Source organism: Eumetopias jubatus, unplaced genomic scaffold (assembly GCF_037043125.1).
Source record: "Eumetopias jubatus isolate StellerSeaLion01/CBP00866 unplaced genomic scaffold, mEumJub1_p1.0 scaffold_12, whole genome shotgun sequence".
In the NCBI taxonomy this organism is placed as follows: domain Eukaryota; kingdom Metazoa; phylum Chordata; class Mammalia; order Carnivora; family Otariidae; genus Eumetopias; species Eumetopias jubatus.
The window spans coordinates 49942059-49962644 of record NW_028274818.1 but is presented as its reverse complement, the minus strand read 5'-3'; the positions used below and the strand labels follow the sequence as shown (position 1 = coordinate 49962644).

At 45.7% G+C, this 20586-nt stretch overlaps 1 protein-coding gene across 1 annotated transcript in view; it reads left to right on the top strand.

The window, feature by feature from the left end:
- Nucleotides 1-5121: 5121 nt before the first annotated feature.
- BRINP2 (BMP/retinoic acid inducible neural specific 2) overlaps nucleotides 5122-20586 on the top strand; it is a 51755-nt gene continuing 36290 nt past the window's right edge. The window contains exon 1 of the mRNA XM_028092082.2: nucleotides 5122-5390. Coding sequence (XP_027947883.1) covers nucleotides 5122-5390 — 269 coding nt within the window. The remainder of the gene's footprint in view (nucleotides 5391-20586) is intronic.

Genomic DNA, 20586 nt, shown 5'->3' with positions numbered 1-20586 from the left:
CCGCTGAACCACATGATTGACTTCTGCCTTTCACCCATCCATTCCTGGCCTCAGTATTTTCATCTGCTAAAAGGGGAACATAAAATCTGGAAGATGAAGTTCAAGTGTAATTTTGTCATCTTGTGCTTTAAGAGCAGTAACCACCATGCACATACTAAGTGATTTATGCTGGCACTTATTAATGACATGAGCAATTTTGTTACTTATAATATTAATTTCCCGTCTATTTCTCCTTCTCTCCTGGCTTCTAACAATAGCTTAGCTTGGCTGTACCCTCAACTCTTCCGGTAGGTGACCTCTCCTCTAGAATGATTTTCAAAGAGGAGACTCTCCTATCTCCCTCGCCAAGATTTAGCGCGCGAGCAGTGGCTGCCTCAAATCCTAACTGCTCTGCGTATCGACACACCCAGCATAAATGGAGACTGAGACCACCAGGAGGACACAGCACGGTCCCCACGGGTCCTCAGCTCGGTGACATGTCAGAGTGGTGGAGCTCTGGGTCTCATAAGCTCTCCCATTTTAAAGGCTGCACTGCCTGCTTCTCGTGCAACTTTGTCTGCACTTGATTTCCTCTATTGGCAAAAGCGTAATCCATTTCCTTCACGGCTCAGCAAACTTATTTTACTTGTGCCTTTGGTCCAAAGCTAATTTATTATTGGTGTCGGTGTAAAACTCTGTCTTAAGTATAGTATAAGTGAAATGGAATTATTTGGCTTTCACAAGTAAATTTATAATTTTTTTCCTCAAGGAGTTAACTCAGCCATGACGTTAAGACATTCACATGTAAATGGAGGTTTACTTATATAGCCAGCTTTAGGATAAGACGATCCTCGGAAGCATTGTGGGGAAGGTGTTAATTGTTTTATCCACTGAATATTAGCCACAACCCCAGAAGCCACAAGAATTTCGATAGTTAAAATTTGCTGGACATTTGCTGTTACCAAATTTCTAGTGATATTATTTGTGGAGCATAAACAGGAAGTGGCCCAAAGCTGTTCCCCTCAAAGAGCCTAATTTTCACACAACTGTCAAATGCAGCAATTATTGTGTCTTTTTTTTTAAAGGTGAAGGAACACTTTCTAGAGGTTTCTTTTTTTAAGAAAGTTTTGAAACCAGTTTAAAACTTCTTTTTCTTAAAGAGAGATTTTTTAGTCAAAACGTCTTCAGATCCCGAGGAAAAGCAATGAAGCAGAAACCATATGATTCCAAGGCCAAGTGTATCAGAGATTCAGTCAGCACTGAATTCAGGCATTCTTGCTGCACTCAGCAGACTTGGCCCAGCAATCAAAACCATTTGATTGTAAAGCTGATACTCCTATAACCAGGCAGGTTCCAGTACGTTGTGAGCTCTGAAAAAGCATAATTACAAACACAGAATGACAAGAGCACACACTGACTTAATAGATCTCGTTTCTTTCCAAGAGTGCACAGCTTTTCACACCTGTCCTTAGAAAACTCTTGATCGGCATGGGAGGTGGCAGCCACCACCCCCAAGTGATAGCACAGGGCACAAGAGGTTCAGGGGCTGGGCCAAGGCCACGTGTTGTCCCTGGCTTACCGTGATCCCTCTATAAAATGCACGGGATTGGTTTATCACATACATTTGAGGACTGACTATGTGTGAGGGCTGGAGTTACAGAAACAATTATCTGACCTCTGACCTTGAGGGGTCTGTAATCTAGACGGGGTGGGAGGTAGGAGGGGGAGGTGAGCAGCCTCACTCTGCTTGGGAAACTGCCGCGCTAGCTTTTTCACCTGCCGGGAATAACAGCTGGTCTTACTCAGGGAGTGCGGAAACCCCTCTCCAGACTAGGCTGTGCACAGAATGGGAGAGGTGTATCACCATCTTTCATGTTGTCTGTATTATTTTCCTATTGCTGTGGAATGAATTACCACAAACTTTGTGGCATCGAACAATACAAATTTACGATCTTGCAGTATCAGGTAGGGGTTAGCTGGGTCCTCTGCCCAAGGTCTCACCAGACTGAAATCAAGATGTCAGCCAGGGAGGCGGTTCTTACCTGGGGCTCAAGGTTCTCTTCCAGGCTCATGGGGCTGTTGGCAGAATTTGTTTTCTTGTGCTGGTCTGAGTAGTTCCCATTTTCTTACTAGCTGTTGACAGAGAATTGCTCTCGGATCCTAGAGGCTACCCTCAATCCTTTGCTGCATGACCCCGGAAGGCTGTTCACAGCATGACTGTTTGCCTTCTTCCAAGTCAGCAGGAACTTGTCTCTCTGACACTTCACTTTCTTTTAAAGGCGGGGGGGGGGGGGGGGGGGGTCTCATTCTCCTGATTTGGTCAGGCCCACCAAGGATACTTTCCTTTTTAAACAACTCAAAGTTAACTGATTAGTACCCTGATCATGGGAGTAGTATCCCACCGTATTCACAGGTCCTGCCCACACTCAAAGGGAGGAGATTATGCAGGGTGTGCACAGAAGGACATGGGAATCTTGGGGGCTGTTTTCAAATCCTGCCTTCCACAGTGTTCTCCCCTCGTCAGTGCGTTTCCACCTTGCTGTGTTTGCTGCCTTGGCCTGTGGCGTCAAGTAGCCCCAGTCTCCAAGATGAACCTTCTCCCACCCCCGACCCCATCAATATGCTTTTAAAAACTGAACAATATTCTATAAGAGGAACGAATCACCAACAGAGTTTCAGATAATGCAATGAACCCTTGCTTTTGTATTATCAACGCTTAGCATAGTGTCTGGCACTTTGGAGTTCCCAATTTATGTTTCTCAAGAAATGAATGTGTGAATGATTAAATGAGAAATGTTTGGGGCATCCTCATCAGATTACATCCTGTAAAAAAAATTCCTGCCCCCCATGTGCCAGGCTACTCCTTTTAGTTTATATCACTTCCCCCCGATTTAAAAGTAATACATTGCTTGTTATAAAACACTTGGGATTTTTCTTCCTTCTATGATTTTATTTTTTATATTTAACTTTTTAATCCATCTGGAACTAATTTCCCAAAATGATGTTTAAAATATTCCATCCCCTACCCAATTAGTCTGAAATGTTTTTATATATGTGTGTATATTCTAAGTTCTTGTTTACAATAAGCTCTATTTTTGAGCTATCTGTTCTACATCATCGATCTCCCCATCCAATTTGTGTGCCAGTAGCACCTATTTTAATGATTAGAATTTTATAATACGTTCTAAGACCCAGTAGGGCAGGTATGACCTTATTCTTCTTCTTTTGGGCTTCTCTCTCGACAAGTTCATGAAACAAGGGTCTGTCTTGCTGCTTCTCCGGCTCCCTAGGTAGCTCAGCCTTTTTGGTAAGGTCTAGATATGGAGCCAGATAGATCTAGGTTCACATTCTACCTCTGCATCTCCCTAGCTCAACCCTGCTGAGTCCCAGTGAGAAGTAAACCGATAACAATAATGCTTTATCACAAATTTACTGTGAGAATTGACTGGGGCAGCTTCTAAGAATCACCCAGCACATAGTAGGTGGGCAATCCCTCTTACCTGGAGGGATGTGCAGATGCTCATGCTTCTGTCCCTTCATCCTTATGAGCAGGGGCCACAACTCTTTTGAAAGCACAAATGCTGAGGCTTGGGTCTCTCAGACTCCGGCCAGCCTCTAGGCTGGGAGTGTCCAGCATTAATACTTGGTCCCACCTCTGAGCAGCTTCTTCAGGACTCATACTGGTCCAAGGGAAGTTTGTTGAACTGGAGCCGTTACAGAGAACACTGGGGACTCTGGGAGGGGGTGTGAATGAAATACTGAAGCCCACTTGACCTGCCCTTACAGGACCCTGGAAAGTGCCAGAGAATTAACACCCCCTGCTTCATCCCCAGGGAGCCTATCTTTGGTTTTGGCAGCCAGAGAAAGTCCTCAAAGCCACAAATTACAGGCATTGGGGTTGGAAGTCATTCCAGCACATTCTAGCACTGAAGTGGTGTTGGCGGGGGGAGAGGCGAGACTCTGACAGCACCTGCTGTTAAAGATCAAAGGAATGAATGCAATTGTAAGGACCCCCACAGTATTGAATCAGTCCCCTGCATCTGCCCAGGGGTTTATAAAGATGATCTAGTTATTCTTAAGCAAAGTGCAGACCCTGGAAATCAAAGGCCTGTGAGGAGTCCCAAGGCAGCCAAGAGTTTTGAAGGCTAGAATCTTCTTTCTTGGCACCTTCCCTTCTACTTAGAGAAGACAGGGTACATACTCATTCACTCCTTCAAGAAGGGTCTCTAAAGCCTTGCTGTCTGCTCTCAGGAGCTAGGATAGAAGGATACCCAACCCTGCCTTCAGGGAGCTTTCATGCTGTGCAGAGAGACAGAACGACAGGTGTCGTGTATACACGGATCTGCTCTCTGATGATGGTGATGGGCAATCCGATTGCCCATTCTAACTCCATTCACGAATGGCCTTCTGTAAGAGAAAGGATCAGATATTGGAAACTGGAAGGATTCTTAGATATTATGTAGTCAAGCCTCTTTGTTCTTTATAAGACAAAACTGAGCCCAGAGGAGGGAAGGGATGTGCTCGAGTTCACCCAGCATCATGGTAGCCATGGGACCTCACTACTTTCTCTGCCCCACAATTTGCCACCTGAGAAGTGGGGCGGCTGTTCACCTTCCCTCGAGCTTCTAGAGGCAGCACGCACTCTGCGGGGCTATTACTGACACATAGTGAACATTTTGAGAGAGGAAGACAGAAGCAGCAGATGGTGTTGAGTCAACATAGGAAACACAGAAGCAGTTTACTGTAAAGGTTGGTCAGATGACCAGAGTTCAAAATTCTGGTTTCTTCACTTAAAAGCTGCATGAACTTCAGCCACTTTCCTCCTCTTCCTCAACCCCATCTTCACGCCCGCAAAATGGTGACGGTGGCATTTCCTCGAGGATTGTTTTAAGAATTAAAGCAGATCTCCATCAAGCACTCTGCTCAGTGCCTAGAATGCAGAGGTGTTGTTAGCGTAAGGGCTTTCTAGAACGGGCCCTGCCCGACGAGGTCCGACGTGCACGGGCCGCTGGGCTAAGTGAGACCAGGGTGCTCCGCTGACATCTCGGTGTTGGACTTTTCTAGTTCCGGGAGCCCTGGAGGAGCGGCACAGAGGCGGAGAGCGTGGCGAGAGAATGAAGAAACCAACCGGCTGGGAGAAGCATGAGGCGGCAGTGCGGCACTCGGTTTAGAGGGCTCGGGCCGGCGGCGGCTCCATGGGCAACCCTGCTGGCGCTGGGCCTCCCGGGCTGGGTGCTGGCGGTCTCGGCCACGGCCGCCGCGGCGCTTCCCGAGCAGTATGCCTCCTCCGCCGGCCAGCCGCCCCTGGACTGGCTCCTCAGCGACCGCGGCCCGTTCCACCGCGCTCAGGAGTACGCTGACTTCATGGAGCGCTACCGGCAGGGTTTCACCACCAGGTACAGGATCTACAGGTGAGTGGGGGGCGGGGGCGGGGGGACCCCCCCGGCTTGCGGCAGGGGCACCCCTCAGAACCCTGGCCAGCCCGGGCCGCTGCGCGGTGCTCCGCCCGCTGAGCCCACTCCCGCGCCCCCCAGACTGAACTAGAAGGGCGGGTGGGGGAGCAGCCGGCCGGGAAAACAAGCCTACCATGTTGGTTTTTAAAAAAAGAAAGAAGAAAACACATACAAGCTGGAAAACCTGCTGATGCCTCCTGGGGGAACATAGCAAAAGGGTTTCTATTTATAGGTTGTGCTGCTTATAAATTGAGGACAAAACAGGAGGCATGGAGTCAGCGTGTGGCCCGTGCTGCCGCAGGAGGTCAGAGTCAAATGCTGGGGCCGGGTTTTAACTAATGGGTTAGATACTTTCATGAGTTGTAATTACCTAGCCAGGCAAATGAAGGAAGGGCGGCTCCAGCTCCTGTCTGGGAGGTCTGGGGAGACCTGCAGGGTCAGGGGCCAAGCCTGCCTTGACCCTCGGCCCCACCACAGCCTCGGCTGGCCTTGCCGGTGGAAAAGGGCTAGATCTTCTTGGCCCTTTAGACCTATCCTTGGGAGCATCAGAGCTGAAAGTTAGACGTGAGACTGGCCAGGTCCATCTGATGAGGGATAAACCAGATATATATTCCCGGCTGCTGGACTAGCACTTCAAAAGGAGAAAGTTTTGCGAAATCCTCACCCCGGGTGACTCAGAGAGCCTCAGGGCTCCTGGGAGTGCATCTCTGAATAAAAACTTCCCCTTCATCCCTCTGCCCACTCACCCTGTTGTCATGGCTCTTTTGTCCTCCTCACCTTGCTGGTGGTCTTCAGACAACCCTGGGAGCTTTGCTGAAGTTTTTTCCTTTTATCAAAGACATTTATTTTCCAATTACAAATGAGTTTCTAAAAGCAACAAAAAGAAAGAAAATATGAAAAAGCACAGAAAGAAATAAAACCAGAAAAATCACTTGTTCCTTTAGCAACTAGAGGTTGCTATTATTAACATTTTGGTGCATGCACTTTTAATCCTATGAACATACTGAAATTTGGGGCCCTCTTGCTCAATTTAGCACTTTACATGTCTTATGCACATCAGCTCATTTAATCCTTACAAGAACCCTATGCTGGAAGAACAGTTATTATCCACTTTTTACAATTGAGTTCAGTGAGGTCCAGAGAAGTTAAGGAACTTGCCGAAGGGCACACAGCTAATAAAGAGTGGAGCCAGGATTAGCTTCCAAGTTGTCAGACTCCAGAGTCTGGGTTCTAGAAACATTTTTTTGTTGTTGTTTCTGAGAGTTTTTTTAAACTTCTGCAATAACCATGCAGTCTGTTTGGACTAGTATAGGGTCCTGAGAAATAAGGTTTTAGGGTTTTCATCACTGGAAGACTCCCCAGTTTACCACTGGGGCAGCCATTTACAGAGGCAGTTCTCCTGGTACGTGATTCGCACACACGGATGCAGACAGAGCAACAAGATCATGTGTCTGAGGGGCTGGTACTTCATGGGTGCAGAGGTAAATAGGGATAAAGTCCTGCTCTCCTTTCAGACCATTTCTCTTCTCCTGTGCTTGGATCCGGTCTGGTCTTGGAAGAGATTGCAGTTCACACTCTGCTTCAGGGGCTCCGATCCTTGCCACCCTCCAAAGACTACAGAAGAAATTTGCTCGGGCCACTGAGGCAGGATGCAGCGAAATCAGGCTGGGAGAGGCAGAGTTAACACCTGCTCAAGTGAAGCTAAATGAGAAGAGGTTAACTCAACTTTCAGTAAATATATAAGAAACTGTACATATGCCCCCCACAAATTTCCTATAAGGTCATTCAGAATGATGCTTCTCTTTTATTAAAGAACTTCTTTTTTCATCCAGAGAGATACAGAGAGAGAGAGAAAGAGAGAAAATCTACCCTAGAATTAGGCAGAATTAAGCAGCAAATCCCTCCAGTCCAGGAAAACAAGATTTAATTTACCTTTTCAGTTCATCCCAATCTTTTAGAAGCACTGTTATCACCAAATAGATATGTATATATTTTAAGTATATTGGAACTGAAATGTTAGGCCGGGGATCCCAATACCACCATTCACTTTAAAGGACTATAGAACCTAGAGGGAATAAAAACCATCACGTTTCTTCTCCCTCAATAGATTTTTCTTCTCATGGAGCCCCAGCCCCAAGCCTGGCAGCCACTGAATGCCTGGGCGGCAGCTCAGAGCCGGTCCATGGGGAGTGTCTGTAATCACTTCCGCACCATCAACCGTTCCATCAGTTGGTAATGGTTTCCTGATCATTTACTGTGACAAGCGCTTACACTGTGCCATTCTGTTTCTCTGGGGTCAGTTATTGCACGTGAACCTGTACTTGGGGAAACAGTAACCAGTCATTCTGACAGGAATGCAGCATTCTGATGTGTGACCCTTTGGTGGGGTGAAGAGAGAGTGGTCACACATGGCTGCTCCAGGAGCATTCTGGGAGTTTTGCCTTTAGTTATTAAGCAAAATGGTGGATCCATGGATACTGTTGTAGGGCTCTATGTTATCCCTGTGGGAATTCATTTTTATCCCTTCTGCTTTTGACCCTAGTGGCAGTTCTCTCTGGCAAATTCAAGACCTTGCTGACTCTGACGAAAGTGGTCACAGAAAACCAGTAAAATATACACTGAGAGTCATCCCCAATGACCAGAAAGGGCATTTTGTCTAGAAGGGCACAGGGAGAAAAGTGTACAGAGAACATCAGTCCTGGGTTTCGAACAGCATTAGTCTTTCACTCGTTTCTTTAAGAAAGCTTTCTGTACATAGAATTCAGATGGTGTCCACCTGTGCCTTCCATAGAAGAAAGGAGATGAACAATGGTGGGGGGAGAATAAGATTTTCCCGTGGGGCAGAAGCACATTTGCTCTCTCACACAGCAGGAGGGAGGCTCTCCTCTTCGTGTGTGTGAATAGATCATAACCAACATATGGCAAGTTTCTAATGTTAAACTCTGAATCCCACCTATTCTTACTTGGATATCAGAGTGTGCTCTTAACTTTGGGAAGAGGACTGGTCGTTGTAGAATAGCTTTGGCCTCTAACTGTGGGCCCCTGGAGATTGTTGCCCTGTCCACTTCAAGTTTGTATTCCTGTAGGCACAGGTCCTTCAGAGTGAAAGTTCGGGAGCCAGATGACCTGGGTTCGAATCCTAGACCTGCAGCTTACTAGCTGTATATTGTTGGGCAAATTACTTAATTGTTTTGTCCCCCAGTGTCCTTATTTATAAAATCAGGACAATAATAGTTGCCTACCTAGTGGATTGATGTGAAAATTAAATTGGTTAACTGATGTTAAGCACCTAGAACAGTGTTTAATAGATATTACCTATTATTGGATTGTCCTCAACAAATAATAGCCGATGAAAGAATGGTATTGAGATGAGAACCATGGGGCTATCGTTGTAATAATGTCTGCTGAGGGCTTCACACCAACAAACTATATGGCAAGGAGAAAAAAAAAAAGGTCATTCTCTTGCTTTCCATTTCAAAGCATATTAACCTTTACCCCTCAATCTATTCCTCTTTGGGAGAGGAAACCAACCAAAGGATGAATGAAATCTCTCTGGGACACACATTTACTGGTCACCAAGGGTAAAAATCTTTCTCCTAAAGTCAGGGATTGCTGAGCAGGCCTTCCTTAGGACATCCTCCAGAGGCCAGTCACTGCTGGCTCCCTATCCTGGCGGATGAAATGAATAATCTCAGGATGGCACTGTTATGAGAAGAAAGACAATATGCACTTTTGTTAAGCCTTCCTAAATAACAGGATGGGCTTGGCTATCTCACCCAACTTTGGGCAAGCTTTTAAATTCCATTAGCCTACCTCTCACCATGTCCTCAAGTCCTGTTAGACCAAGATTTGAGCAACCAGCCCACTTCTCAGACTCTGTCTCTTAACAGGCTAGTCGTAAGAGCTTTAAGAGCAGAGATCTGGTCTCCAATTCCATTTGTGACCTCACTGCCCCCTCCCTTGCTTGACTCCATAGCCCCCACTAGGACAAACACTTAAGTGCTCAACCCGACACAGCAGTGCTGTGAGGCAGATGGGGGCTATTAGGGCCCAAGGCAGTGAGATGGACTTGTTCAAGGTCAGAGAGGTAGCCACTCACAGCCAGAAATAGCGCTCCTGACTTCAAGTCTCCTGCTCATTACTCTAGACCATGCCACTTCCCTCTGACTGGTAAGTGCATCTTCATCATACCACGCAACCTAATCAGGCACCTAAATTGAGCTGATGCAAATGTAAATATGGTTTCTCGAAACACTCTAGCGGTAATGTTCCATTCTCTCCTTGCTACAAATCAAAGTAATGAGCAGTCTGTTTTTTTTATTTCTTTTTGTATTAAAGCTTTAATAGAGAGATAATCATGGGATTGGAAAAAATCCAAGCCACTGTGATGAAACGCTTGAAACTCGGAAAGAATAAATTAAAATTAAGAGAGAAAAGTTAAAAATCATACGGAACAATGAGCATAATATGGTGGCTGGGAGAGAAACAAAGCTAGGTATAATTCCAAATTATTGATCTTAGTCATTATTACCCCCATTTCTATCTGCTTCTTTTTTAGAAAGGAAGGGTCTGGTGATACATTAGAAGCCTTTTGGGAGGACAACAAACAAAAATGAAATTAAATACGTGTCTTCCTTGACAAAAAAGGATATTATGTTTTGATTGTATTCTGGGCAGATTTTGAGAACCAAAGTTGGACAAAACTGAAAAACAAGAGAGTGGAGTGATACCCAAAGGTGGGTAGCATTGAGGCAGGAATGTGTTTTCGCAGGTGCATCTGGAAACATCCAATAGGGCAAGCAGGGATAGAATCAGATGATGTGGTGAATGAGGGCAGTTCAGGCAAAAGGGCCTTTCAGCAGGCATCTCAGCAATAACCCTAAGAAAAGACAATCTTTGTGCAATTCATCAGGATGAAAAATAAGATTTGGAAACAGCTTACATATGAGGGAAGGGAGAAACAGGAACAACCAAATATTTGATCCATACCTCTCCGAGCGTGGCTGGTGCACCAGCAGCATCGGCATGCCTTGAGAGCTTGTACACATTACAAGACCCCGGGGTGTCACCCAAGACCCCCAGAATCACAATCTGCATTTTAACAAGAGCCCCAGATGAATAGTATGACAAGAAAGCTCGAGAAGTACCATACTTGATTACACTAAGTGCTTGGGAGGTAGAGAGGAGAACAGGATTGACCAGGGTGGAGAAGGACAGAAGGCAGCATCCCCCATGATGCATTGGAGGGAGTGGAAATATTTACAGGGGATGTTACCAAGGACATAGAATAGTAGTCAAGGGAAGTGAAATTCAGGAATTATTAGCGCCAAGGCACATGAACGCATAAGACTAGATCCAGCAGCTGGGAGAAAAGTTTAAAAGCAGAAAAGCCTGGAGGGCCTAGAACCAGCCTGTGGGTGCCTCCCGGGAGATGGAGAGGTGAGGAATGGAGAGCAGCTGTGGGAGCAATCACACAGGAAGAGCTCCAGAGCTGATTTAGCATCCAGACCACGTCTCGCAGACTAACAGATACTGATTTGGATAAACAGTGAACCCTGGGAGAGGCACCATCTCCAATTAAGAGATCACAATACACATAAATAAACGGCAACCAGAGGCAACCTGAGTCTGCCTGGGTAAACCGCAGTGATTTCCTAGGCGGGCAGTACAGTGGCCGAGGTAGCGAAAGGCTGTGTTATCACGCAGCTGCAGGGCACCACACGGGAGGCCCTGGTTCTCAGGGGGTAGCACAGGCAGGAGGAAGGTGAGCTTTTCTGGAGAAATGGCCTCACCCAAGTGAGCCAGTTGATCTCTGAACTTCTCACTGGATCTATATTTTGACAACAAGGAAGTTCGTCGGGATGGAAGGACGGAAGTGAATTGTGTACAAACTAGAAAAAAACAAATTAGAGCAAAATCAGAGGCAAGGTGGCAATGGTGAGCCTGCAATTCTGGTCCCAGGTGCTATTTCTCCATCCACAGTTGAGGAGGTAGGAGAGGGATGGAACAACAGGTTGAGAATTTACTTTGATCACGAGTTTGGTGCTGGCTAAATGTAAGCACCTCTGACATAGAGTATCTAATCTAGGCTAGGGACCCAGCATAAGATCTTCACCCAAGGAATTTCATTCCAGAAATGTCTGCAAGGCCCTTGAGTGGGGCCCTGCCTAGCCTCAGGCTTATGCCAAATCTATCTCCATCTCTGACATGGAAACACATCACACAACGCTACAGACCCATATGAAGCTTCTCATCATGTAAAAATAACTGAATGGGAAAGTGTTCTGTTCTCTTGGAGCAAGAAGAAATAGCACATAAACAACAATTGCTGCATAAGGGCATAAGCAGAGCAGTATTCATTCAATCAGCATTTCTGAGGGCCAACTCTGTGCTTATGCTTCGACAACATTCTGATAATAAAGCATGAACAAGGAAGACACAGTCCTTGATCTGATGGAACTTACAGATAAGTACATTTGGAAATGTCTGCACAGAAAGGTCAAGGAAAGCTGGAAGCAAAGGGAAAGCATAGACCAAACTCTGATGGATGAGTGGAAAGTGTTCAGGTGGAGATCTGGGGAATGGGATGGTAACCACAGGAGCAGTAGAATCAAAAACATGGGACTAGATGGTATGGTTTAGAAACTGAGCAGCCACGCCCCTTGCATTTAATATAAATGTCAGGAAACATGTGACTGAGTCCCTCCTTCACCTGCTCTGCCCTACTCTGTCATTTCTGCCAGACCTTGTCCCTCCAAAATGCCAGAAGGGCCCCTTAGACACTGATTTCTGCCAGGGTACAATTTCAAAACACTCTCACCTGGAGGGCCATGTCATTTTCCTATGTTAGAGATGAGTAAAAGGAAGTAAAAGTAATTGTGTGTCTGGAGAAGGTAGAGCCAAAGGCAGTTCCTTCTGTTTCTACCTGGGAAAAATCGGATGTGAGTGTGCACCTAGTGAGAAGATAGTGAGCCGTGCCAGTAGGCCCAAGAAAGCCACTGGTTCATCTGAAAATCCAGCAGCATTTATGCTTAAAAATCAGATACAGGGTAGACTTACCATACTGTGTATCTGCTCACTTGGTCCTCTTACAAGTATTTATGGAGAGTCTCCTCTGTGCCATGATTCTAGGCACTGTGGCAAGCTACAGAAGAGAAAAAACAGGGTTCTGCTGATGGAAGTCCTGTTTGAGTGACAGTCCACACACCGGAAAACCCCTAGGACTATAGCATCTCAAACACTGGAGGGAAGACATTTGGTACCTTTTCCATGACTGATGGACAGATCTGGCCCATGGATGCCACATCAGAATGAATTCTCAGGATGCCAGTCCCAGCTTCCCCCAGGACAAAATGATTCTTGCCTCAAATTTTCTTATGTCCTTGGGGGTGATATCCAGGTTGTCCACCCTGGCTTCAAACAGGATTACAAAGATGGTCCGTGAAAAGAAAATGTAAAAATACAAACATGCAAGAAATGGAGGGAAAATCCAGGATGGCCAAGGGGAGGAAAACAAGATCAGTTTTGTTTTCAGATGAGATTTAGTAGCAAGATCTTGAGTCAGTCAGGCAGAGAAAAAGAGGATTAATTTTTGCTTCCAGAAATAATTAATTTTATTCATGAATGAATTGTTACTTAGAGCCATGTCCATGTAGAGACGAGGGAGGTAGGCTTCATCTAGAAACCATCACGACACGGATGCAGGCAGATGGGGACACTGGCTAGTCATGTGGTCTTTTCCTTTTCCTTTTTTCTCCTCAAGAGAAGAGCTTTTTCTGGGTCAGGGATTCTCATTTTTTTTCTTTATTCTGCTTCTGCCACATTTATCCCACCTCAGGGCTTCCCACATCTCCCACAAGAAAATTATTTCAGTCTATGTTGCTTAGAACAGTGAGTGGCACGTGGCGGGACATCTCTTCATTCAGCATATATTTATGGAGCACGTGAGTGTGCTGGCCTGGCCACAAGTGCTGGGGCACACTGGGGAAAGAGACGTGGTCCACGCCTCACAGAGCTCTGCCCTCCAGGTTGACTCCCAGGAGCAGGTGGCTGGAGGTGGGGAGGTCTGTGAAGCGGTACAGGAGCCGCCTGGGGAGTTGGGTTCCCACACCGATCATCTATCTCCTCCTCCAGGACAGAAGCAGGTGAGCGCACTCACAAGGCGTGGGGGCGAGGAGAACACATTTATTGCCATCAAGCTGGGCGAAAGATGAAGGTTTGGACCTGAGTCACAGAAAGAAAGTCCCCACAATCCATCTGATTCGATTTAGAGACAACAGGATCCCACGGATGCGCCCGACTGTTTGGCACAATCCTAAGTGAAGCCTCTAGAGAAGGCACCGCTCGATGGTGGGGTTGGGCCAGGCAGGTGGCCTCAGGTGGAGCTCTCAGAGGGACAGGGTGGGCGGGAGGAGGGGGAGGAGGGAGAGACTCTCAGAGGGACAGTCCCCTGGAGGGCATGGGTGTCTGAGAGAGAAGAACTTTTAGTGAGCAGGGATCTCAGTGCCTTGACCACACAGTATTGAGCATGGACCACAAGACAGCCGGCTCATACCAACCTCCCTGATTTCCCCATGGGACCAAGGGAGTAGGGAGCAAAGAAAAGAGGTTGTTCTGAGAGGGCAGATACATTGGTCAAAATTTCTCTTTAACTTGGGAAAGAAAGCAAAGTATTCCTTCTACTATGAAGTATTAGTAACATTAATAAGTAATAACTCTATATTGAGTGTTCATTACATGCCCCACATTTTACTAAGTAATAGATAGCATATATATATGATTGATACATATATTGTATACACACACACACACGCACACACTACAGTTATCATAATGAGAAACCTACCAGGGAGATGCTCTCTGTATATATATATATACGACAGATGAAGACACTGAGTTTTAGAGGATGTATACATCTGGTAAGACGAAGAGCCAGCATTCAACCCATACAATAGAGGATCTGACTATTAAATGCTTATTGAATCAAATACATAATTTGAGGCTGGGATTCTTTTTTAAGATTTTATTTATTTATTTGACAGAGAGAGACACAGCGAGAGAGGGAACACAAGCAGGGGAATGGGAGAGGGAGAAGCAGGCTTCTTGCCGATCAGGGAGCTCGATGCGGGGCTCGATCCCAGGACGCTGGGATCAGGACCTGAGCTGAAGGCAGATGTTAATGACTGAGGCACCCAGGCGCCCCGAGCCTGGGATTCTTAACTAGCCTCCAGTTGTAGCCACCTGTGCTCTCTGCCCCTCCTGCTTGTCCTTATGGCATTCCAGCAGGTCTCTGGGACTCAGAAGGGCCTCAGGGGGGCTCAGCGGGGCTCATCTCACTCAGAGATCCTGTAGTCCTCTGTTTCCACCATTCTCCATCTGCGCTTGGGCTCTGGGGAACCCTTAGTGGGAGGAAGCTACAGATGAATCTTCCTGAAACAATTCACCCACAGCAAATTCTGTATGTGTCGGCTTTACACTGCTGGTATATTTCTATAAGGGTGCAGTGTAAATTAAATTTCTGTAAATCGAATCCTCTACTAGAGGGACACTTAATACCATTCCAAAATGCAGGATCTTATATTTTGCCTGGCAATGGCTTATAAAAATTCAGTGTTAAGTAAATCTGTACCTCCTGACTTTAGGATCGGGTAGCTACTGATTTATAAACACACATATCCACTTAGAAATGTCTTCTGTTTCAAGGGATATTTTCATAAAGCCAGAAAAACCTTTCGGTGATGCAAATAACCTCTGCTTATTAGAGGATGCTTTGTAAATTTGCAGTTCCGTACAGTGACATGAGTGGCACATGCTTTGGATCACTCTGCCTTCCCTTTGTGTCCACAGCACACCACGGGATCGATGGAAGAGTGAAAGAGACATGGAGGCTGGGGCTCCCCAGCCAGTCGTGGGATTTGCAGGTGAACGTATGGGCAGATCAGGGCTGTTACACACGAGACATGGTTTGGGGAGGATAGAGGAGTCTTTCCCCTCTGCACCTGTTTAATGCTCCCTGGATCTGCCTCTGTACCAGGCTCCTCCCTGAGCCCAGAAATGTGCCTCTTTCTCCCTCCCACTGCAAAGAACAAACAAGCTCTGAAGTCACAATGAGTCAGGGTGAGCAAAAAGTCTCACTGGCCAGACAGGAGGCCCTGGTGGGAGAAAAATGAGGTAGCCAGAACCAGCACCGCACCCAAGCCCTTAATTATCAGCCCCAGTGCCTGGGAGAATTCTCATTGTCCTTGTGTGCAGGAGAGCCTGTGCCTTACCTGGGGACAGGCTAGTGACGGAGGAGGGACAGGAAGGAAGACTCTTTGGGGACTGAGTGCTCCTGGATCCACAGAAGCCTGTAAACACCCTTGTGTGATGATCCCTCAACATGACTGGTTTCCTAGTACCAGGGTCAGCTGTATGTAGCACAGTAAGCCAGCCTTCACTTGGCTGGTTCTGCATATGTTCTAAGCTGTGAGTCTGGTAAAGATGGAGAGGAAAGGAGGCTGTGCTCATCCCTGAATGTCAGCCTCCATCTCCTGGGAACTCATGCTCAAATGGAACTTGATAGAAGAAACGTGGCTGTTGGGGTAACTGGGTGGCTCAGTCGGTTGACCATCTGACTCTTGGTTTTGACTCAGGTCATGATCTCAGGGTTGTGAGATCGAGCCCCACATTGGGCTCCACGCTGAGCATGGAGTCCGCTTGAGACTCTCTCCCTCTCCCTATGCCCCTCCCTCCCTGCACTCTCTCTCGGTCTCTAAAATAAATAAATAAATGAATGAATGAATAAATAAATAAATAAATAAATTTTTTTGAAAGGAAGAGGAAACATGGCTATAGAGCTGATAATACATGTTTTGCTTTCTGTTTCCACTAAGTAGGGCAGTGTCCATGTTGGTGCCTGTAGGTCAGGAGACTAAATCTGGGAGCCACAGATTTCATGGTCAGCCTGGGACACGAGGCCAAAGCTTCCAGGGCAGTGACTGGAGGACGCCTGACAGCATGGGGTGGCAGAACAGTACCCAGTGATGCTCAGATCTGTGGATTAGAAGGAAACTTTAAAATCACCTGTTTCCTACCCAGTGCAGACAGCCACTCTACAGATCCCCACGAAGGTGGTCAACCAGCCTTGGCTTGAGGGCTTCCAGTCCTGTGTGTTCACTGAAGCCCATTTCCAGCCCAAAACACTAGAAAGACCTTTCTGAAACTGAATCAGTCTTTCTTCCCATAATTCCATTTGCTGGTCCTGACTGCTTTCTCTTATTTCTCGACAGTAAGTCTAAGTACCTCTTCTTCACGACAGCTCTCTAGATACTTGGAGAGTGTTATCCTGCCTGATTCTTAGACTTGATGGCACTGTGTGGCTTCCCTCCGGAAGTTCTTTTCTCTCTCCTTCCCCTTCTCCATGTTCTCTCTCTCAAACTGTCCTTGTTTCTTTTGCCTGACTCTCCCTTTTCCATCTTTCTGTGTAAGGAAAATATCAGAAATTTACTTTGTCATAAGATTTTCTTCCAATTCTGACTCCCAGGGAGCTTACTTGCTTGCTCATCTTTCAAAGCACTCAAGGCTTTTGTCACGGATTAGGATTAGTTCAACATTCTAGACTTTTCTCAGATCAGGCATTTTCCTCCCTGCAGACTTCTTTCACTTCTCACGTTCTAGGCAATTCTCGAAGGTTAGTGATGGTGGTTCTAGGTCACAGGCGTGCCTCGGAAGATGTTGTGACTTTGCTCTGGAACGGAAGCACCATTGCTTCAAGAAAACCTGGAAATATGTGCTAGGCTTATGGTGGGAGAATACAGGTTTTTCATTCAAGTTAAATGTAGGGGGAAAAAATCCTAACTTTTTCCTCAGCTTTTCAAGGCAATGGGTCCACCTCCCATTTGATTTGAGTTTTGGGCACCTAGATTTAGTTTCTATGGTAAAATCATAGCCAGAACTGCACTCATTATGTTTCCTACTACACTTAGGTCTCCTGTATTCTTTGCTGTGCTTCCTGGCATGGGAATGGTACAGCCACCGGACCACTAACTCCTGCCTCTTCCCCATCCCCCTTCCCCCATTTGAGTTGTGTGGCTTCCATCTCAGAGCTGTCTTTCAAAGACAGCCTCTTCTCTCATCTCCTGGCTTCACTGTTTACCACTTGTACTTTTCTCTCTTCTCCAGTCCAACCTGCCTGAGGTCCTCTGCGGGTCCCTCTGTGCCCAAAGGATAAAACCTGAATGCATTTTCTTGGCATGAATGTCCCTTCCAAATCTATCCATTCACTATTTCAACAAATATCCAATGAACACGGACCCTGTGCTTCTGACTATGCCCCACCATTTATTCCTGCTACCCTTTGTTCCAGTCTCACCTAAGCATCTCCAGGTTCACCCAGATACCAGAAGGCTCCTTTAGGTCCCATGTGTCTTCACATGTCCCATTCCCACTTCCTGCATAGCTCCTTCCATTTTCTCTGCCAGCCGAGCTCCTACTCGCCTTTCAAACCCACTTAGATATCAACTCCCTCTGAAGTCTTCTTTGGCTCCTGCAAGAGAGTTGGTTATTTCTACTTATGGTTCCCCATCAATATGTTCATATTTCTGCTGTAGAGTTTATTTTGTGTATTTATTTACTTACCTGTCTTTATTTGTTCTTCTCTTGGCTCTGACCTCCTTCAGGCAAAGAACATGTTTTATTTCATCTTTTTATCTCCAGTTCCCAGTACCATGTCTGCCACACGTTAAGGATATAATAAGAGAATGAAACCCCTCCATATGAGTAAGATGTTCTGGGACTGAATTAGGTGGAAGGAGAAAACAAGTGGTTGAGGCTCGAGGCTCTAGAATCATACTGTGAAGGTTTAAATTGCAGTTCTGCTACTTCTAGCTGTGGGAACTTGTATAAGTTGTTTTGCGCCTGAGCTTCAGTTTTCTCATCAGTAAAATGGGTAGAATAATAGGACTTTCTTTATGAAGATTATTTGGCAATAACTAAAACCCCAATTTGGCTTATTTCAAGGTAAGTGCATTATTCTTTTTATGAGGGGGGGTCTCCTGAGAATAAATATGGAACACAATAGAATGGGAAATCTTGAGAAGAGGGAAGAAGAGAAAATGCAGAGAGTGTATTTGAGAAAGAGGAAAGAAAGCAGGAGCAGTCCTACTCTATCAAATTCTTTCTACTTCAATCTCCATAAATTAATCAAATTTATCACTTAAAATCCACATTCTGTTCTCCCTAACTATAGCCTGAGTTAATCTATTCATTGATTTAATAGTTATAGATAGTTCAAAGTAAATCCTTCACAGTGACAGGTGCTTTTCCCTTAGCGCAGGACTCACACACTACAATCCTACAGCATAAAAATCAAGGGCTCAAAACTAACACCATTTCCATCCTGACTCAGAAGGCAAGAAAAAGAGACCCCATATGGGAATGTTACTCAGCTGAGGAGAAATGGGAGCGTGGATGCTTGACTACAAAGACAATAAAATCAGGTAATTGAAAGAGACCCTTATCAAGATAGGCAATAAAATCAAGAGTGAAGATTATTTTGCCAGGCTGGGGTAGGAGATTGACACGATCGAGGTATTAGAGTGGGCTAACTGCTGGAATAAACAGTCCCCAAATCTCAGTGACTTCGTACAAGTTTATTTAATTATTTACTTATTGATCATGTCTGGTGCTATTTATGAGATGGTTAAAAGGAGATTGCTTCATGAAATTATTCAAGACCAAGACTCCGTCCATCTGGTCACACTCTGTCATCATCCAGGGCCTCAGCATGCTCCTCTGGGTCCTGGTAAACAAGGAAAGAGAGAGTGAGCATGAAGGATAACAAGAGAAGTGTCCTGGGCTGGGGGACTGGATTCACATTCCACTGGCCAGAACCCAGTGACATGACTGCACTTAAATGCAGAGGAAGCTGGGGAAATTTGTGTATCTGTGAGCCCAAGGGGAAGGCAGAAATGGCTTAAAGAACACTTTCCAAGTCTCTGCCAAGAGGGATGGAATGCAAGAAGTGCAAAGCCCCAGATTTAAGTTCAAAATGACAACTTCACCAATATAGGATATAAGTGGCCTGGCTCAGCCATTAAAATAAAAACAAAAATCTAGGGTTGAAAAAAATGGGGGGCTCCAATTGACTATGAGATTAATGTTAGCCAAGAATATTTTTTAATTTTTTATTGTTATGTTAATCACCATACATTACATCATTAGTTCTTGATGTAGTGTTCCATGATTCATTGTTTGTGCATAACACCCAGTGCTCCACGCAGAATGTGCCCTCTTTAATACTCATCACCAGGCTAGCCCATCCCCCCACCCCCCTCCCCTCTGGAACCCTCAGTTTGTTTTTCAGAGTCCATCGTCTCTCATGGTTTGTCTCCCCCTCCGACTTACTCCCCTTCATTCTTCCCCTCCTGCTATCTTCTTCTTTTTCTTTTTTCTTAACATATGTTGCATTATTTGTTCAGAAGTACAGATCTGTGATTCAACAGTCTTGCACAATTCACAGTGCTCACCATAGCACATACCCTACCCAATGTCTATCACCCAGCCACCCCATCCCTCCCACCCCCCACCACTCCAGCAACACTCAGTTTGTTTCCTGAGATTAAGAATTCCTCATATCAGTGAGGTCATATGATACATGTCTTTCTCTGATTGACTTATTTCACTCAGCATAACACCCTCCAGTTCCATCCACATCATTGTAAATGGCAAGATCTCATTCCTTTTGATGGCTGCATAATATTCCATTGTGTATATATCCCACATCTTCTTTATCCATTCATTTGTCGATGGACATCTTGGCTCTTTCCACAGTTTGGCTATTGTGGACATTGCTGCTATAAACATTGGGGTGCACGTACCCCTTCAGGTCCCTACATTTGTATCTTTGTGGTAAATACCCAGTAGTGCAATTGCTGGATCATATGGTAGCTCTATTTTCAACTGTTTGAGGAACCTCCATACTGTTTTCCAGAGTGGCTGCACCAGCTTGCATTCCCACCAACAGTGTAGGAGGCTTCCCCTTTCTCTGCATCCCCGCCAACATCTGTCGTTTCCTGACTTGTTAATTTGAGCCATTCTGACGGGTGTGAGGTGGTATCTCATTGAGGTTTTGATTTGGATTTCCCTGATGCCGAGCGATGTTGAGCACTTTTTCATG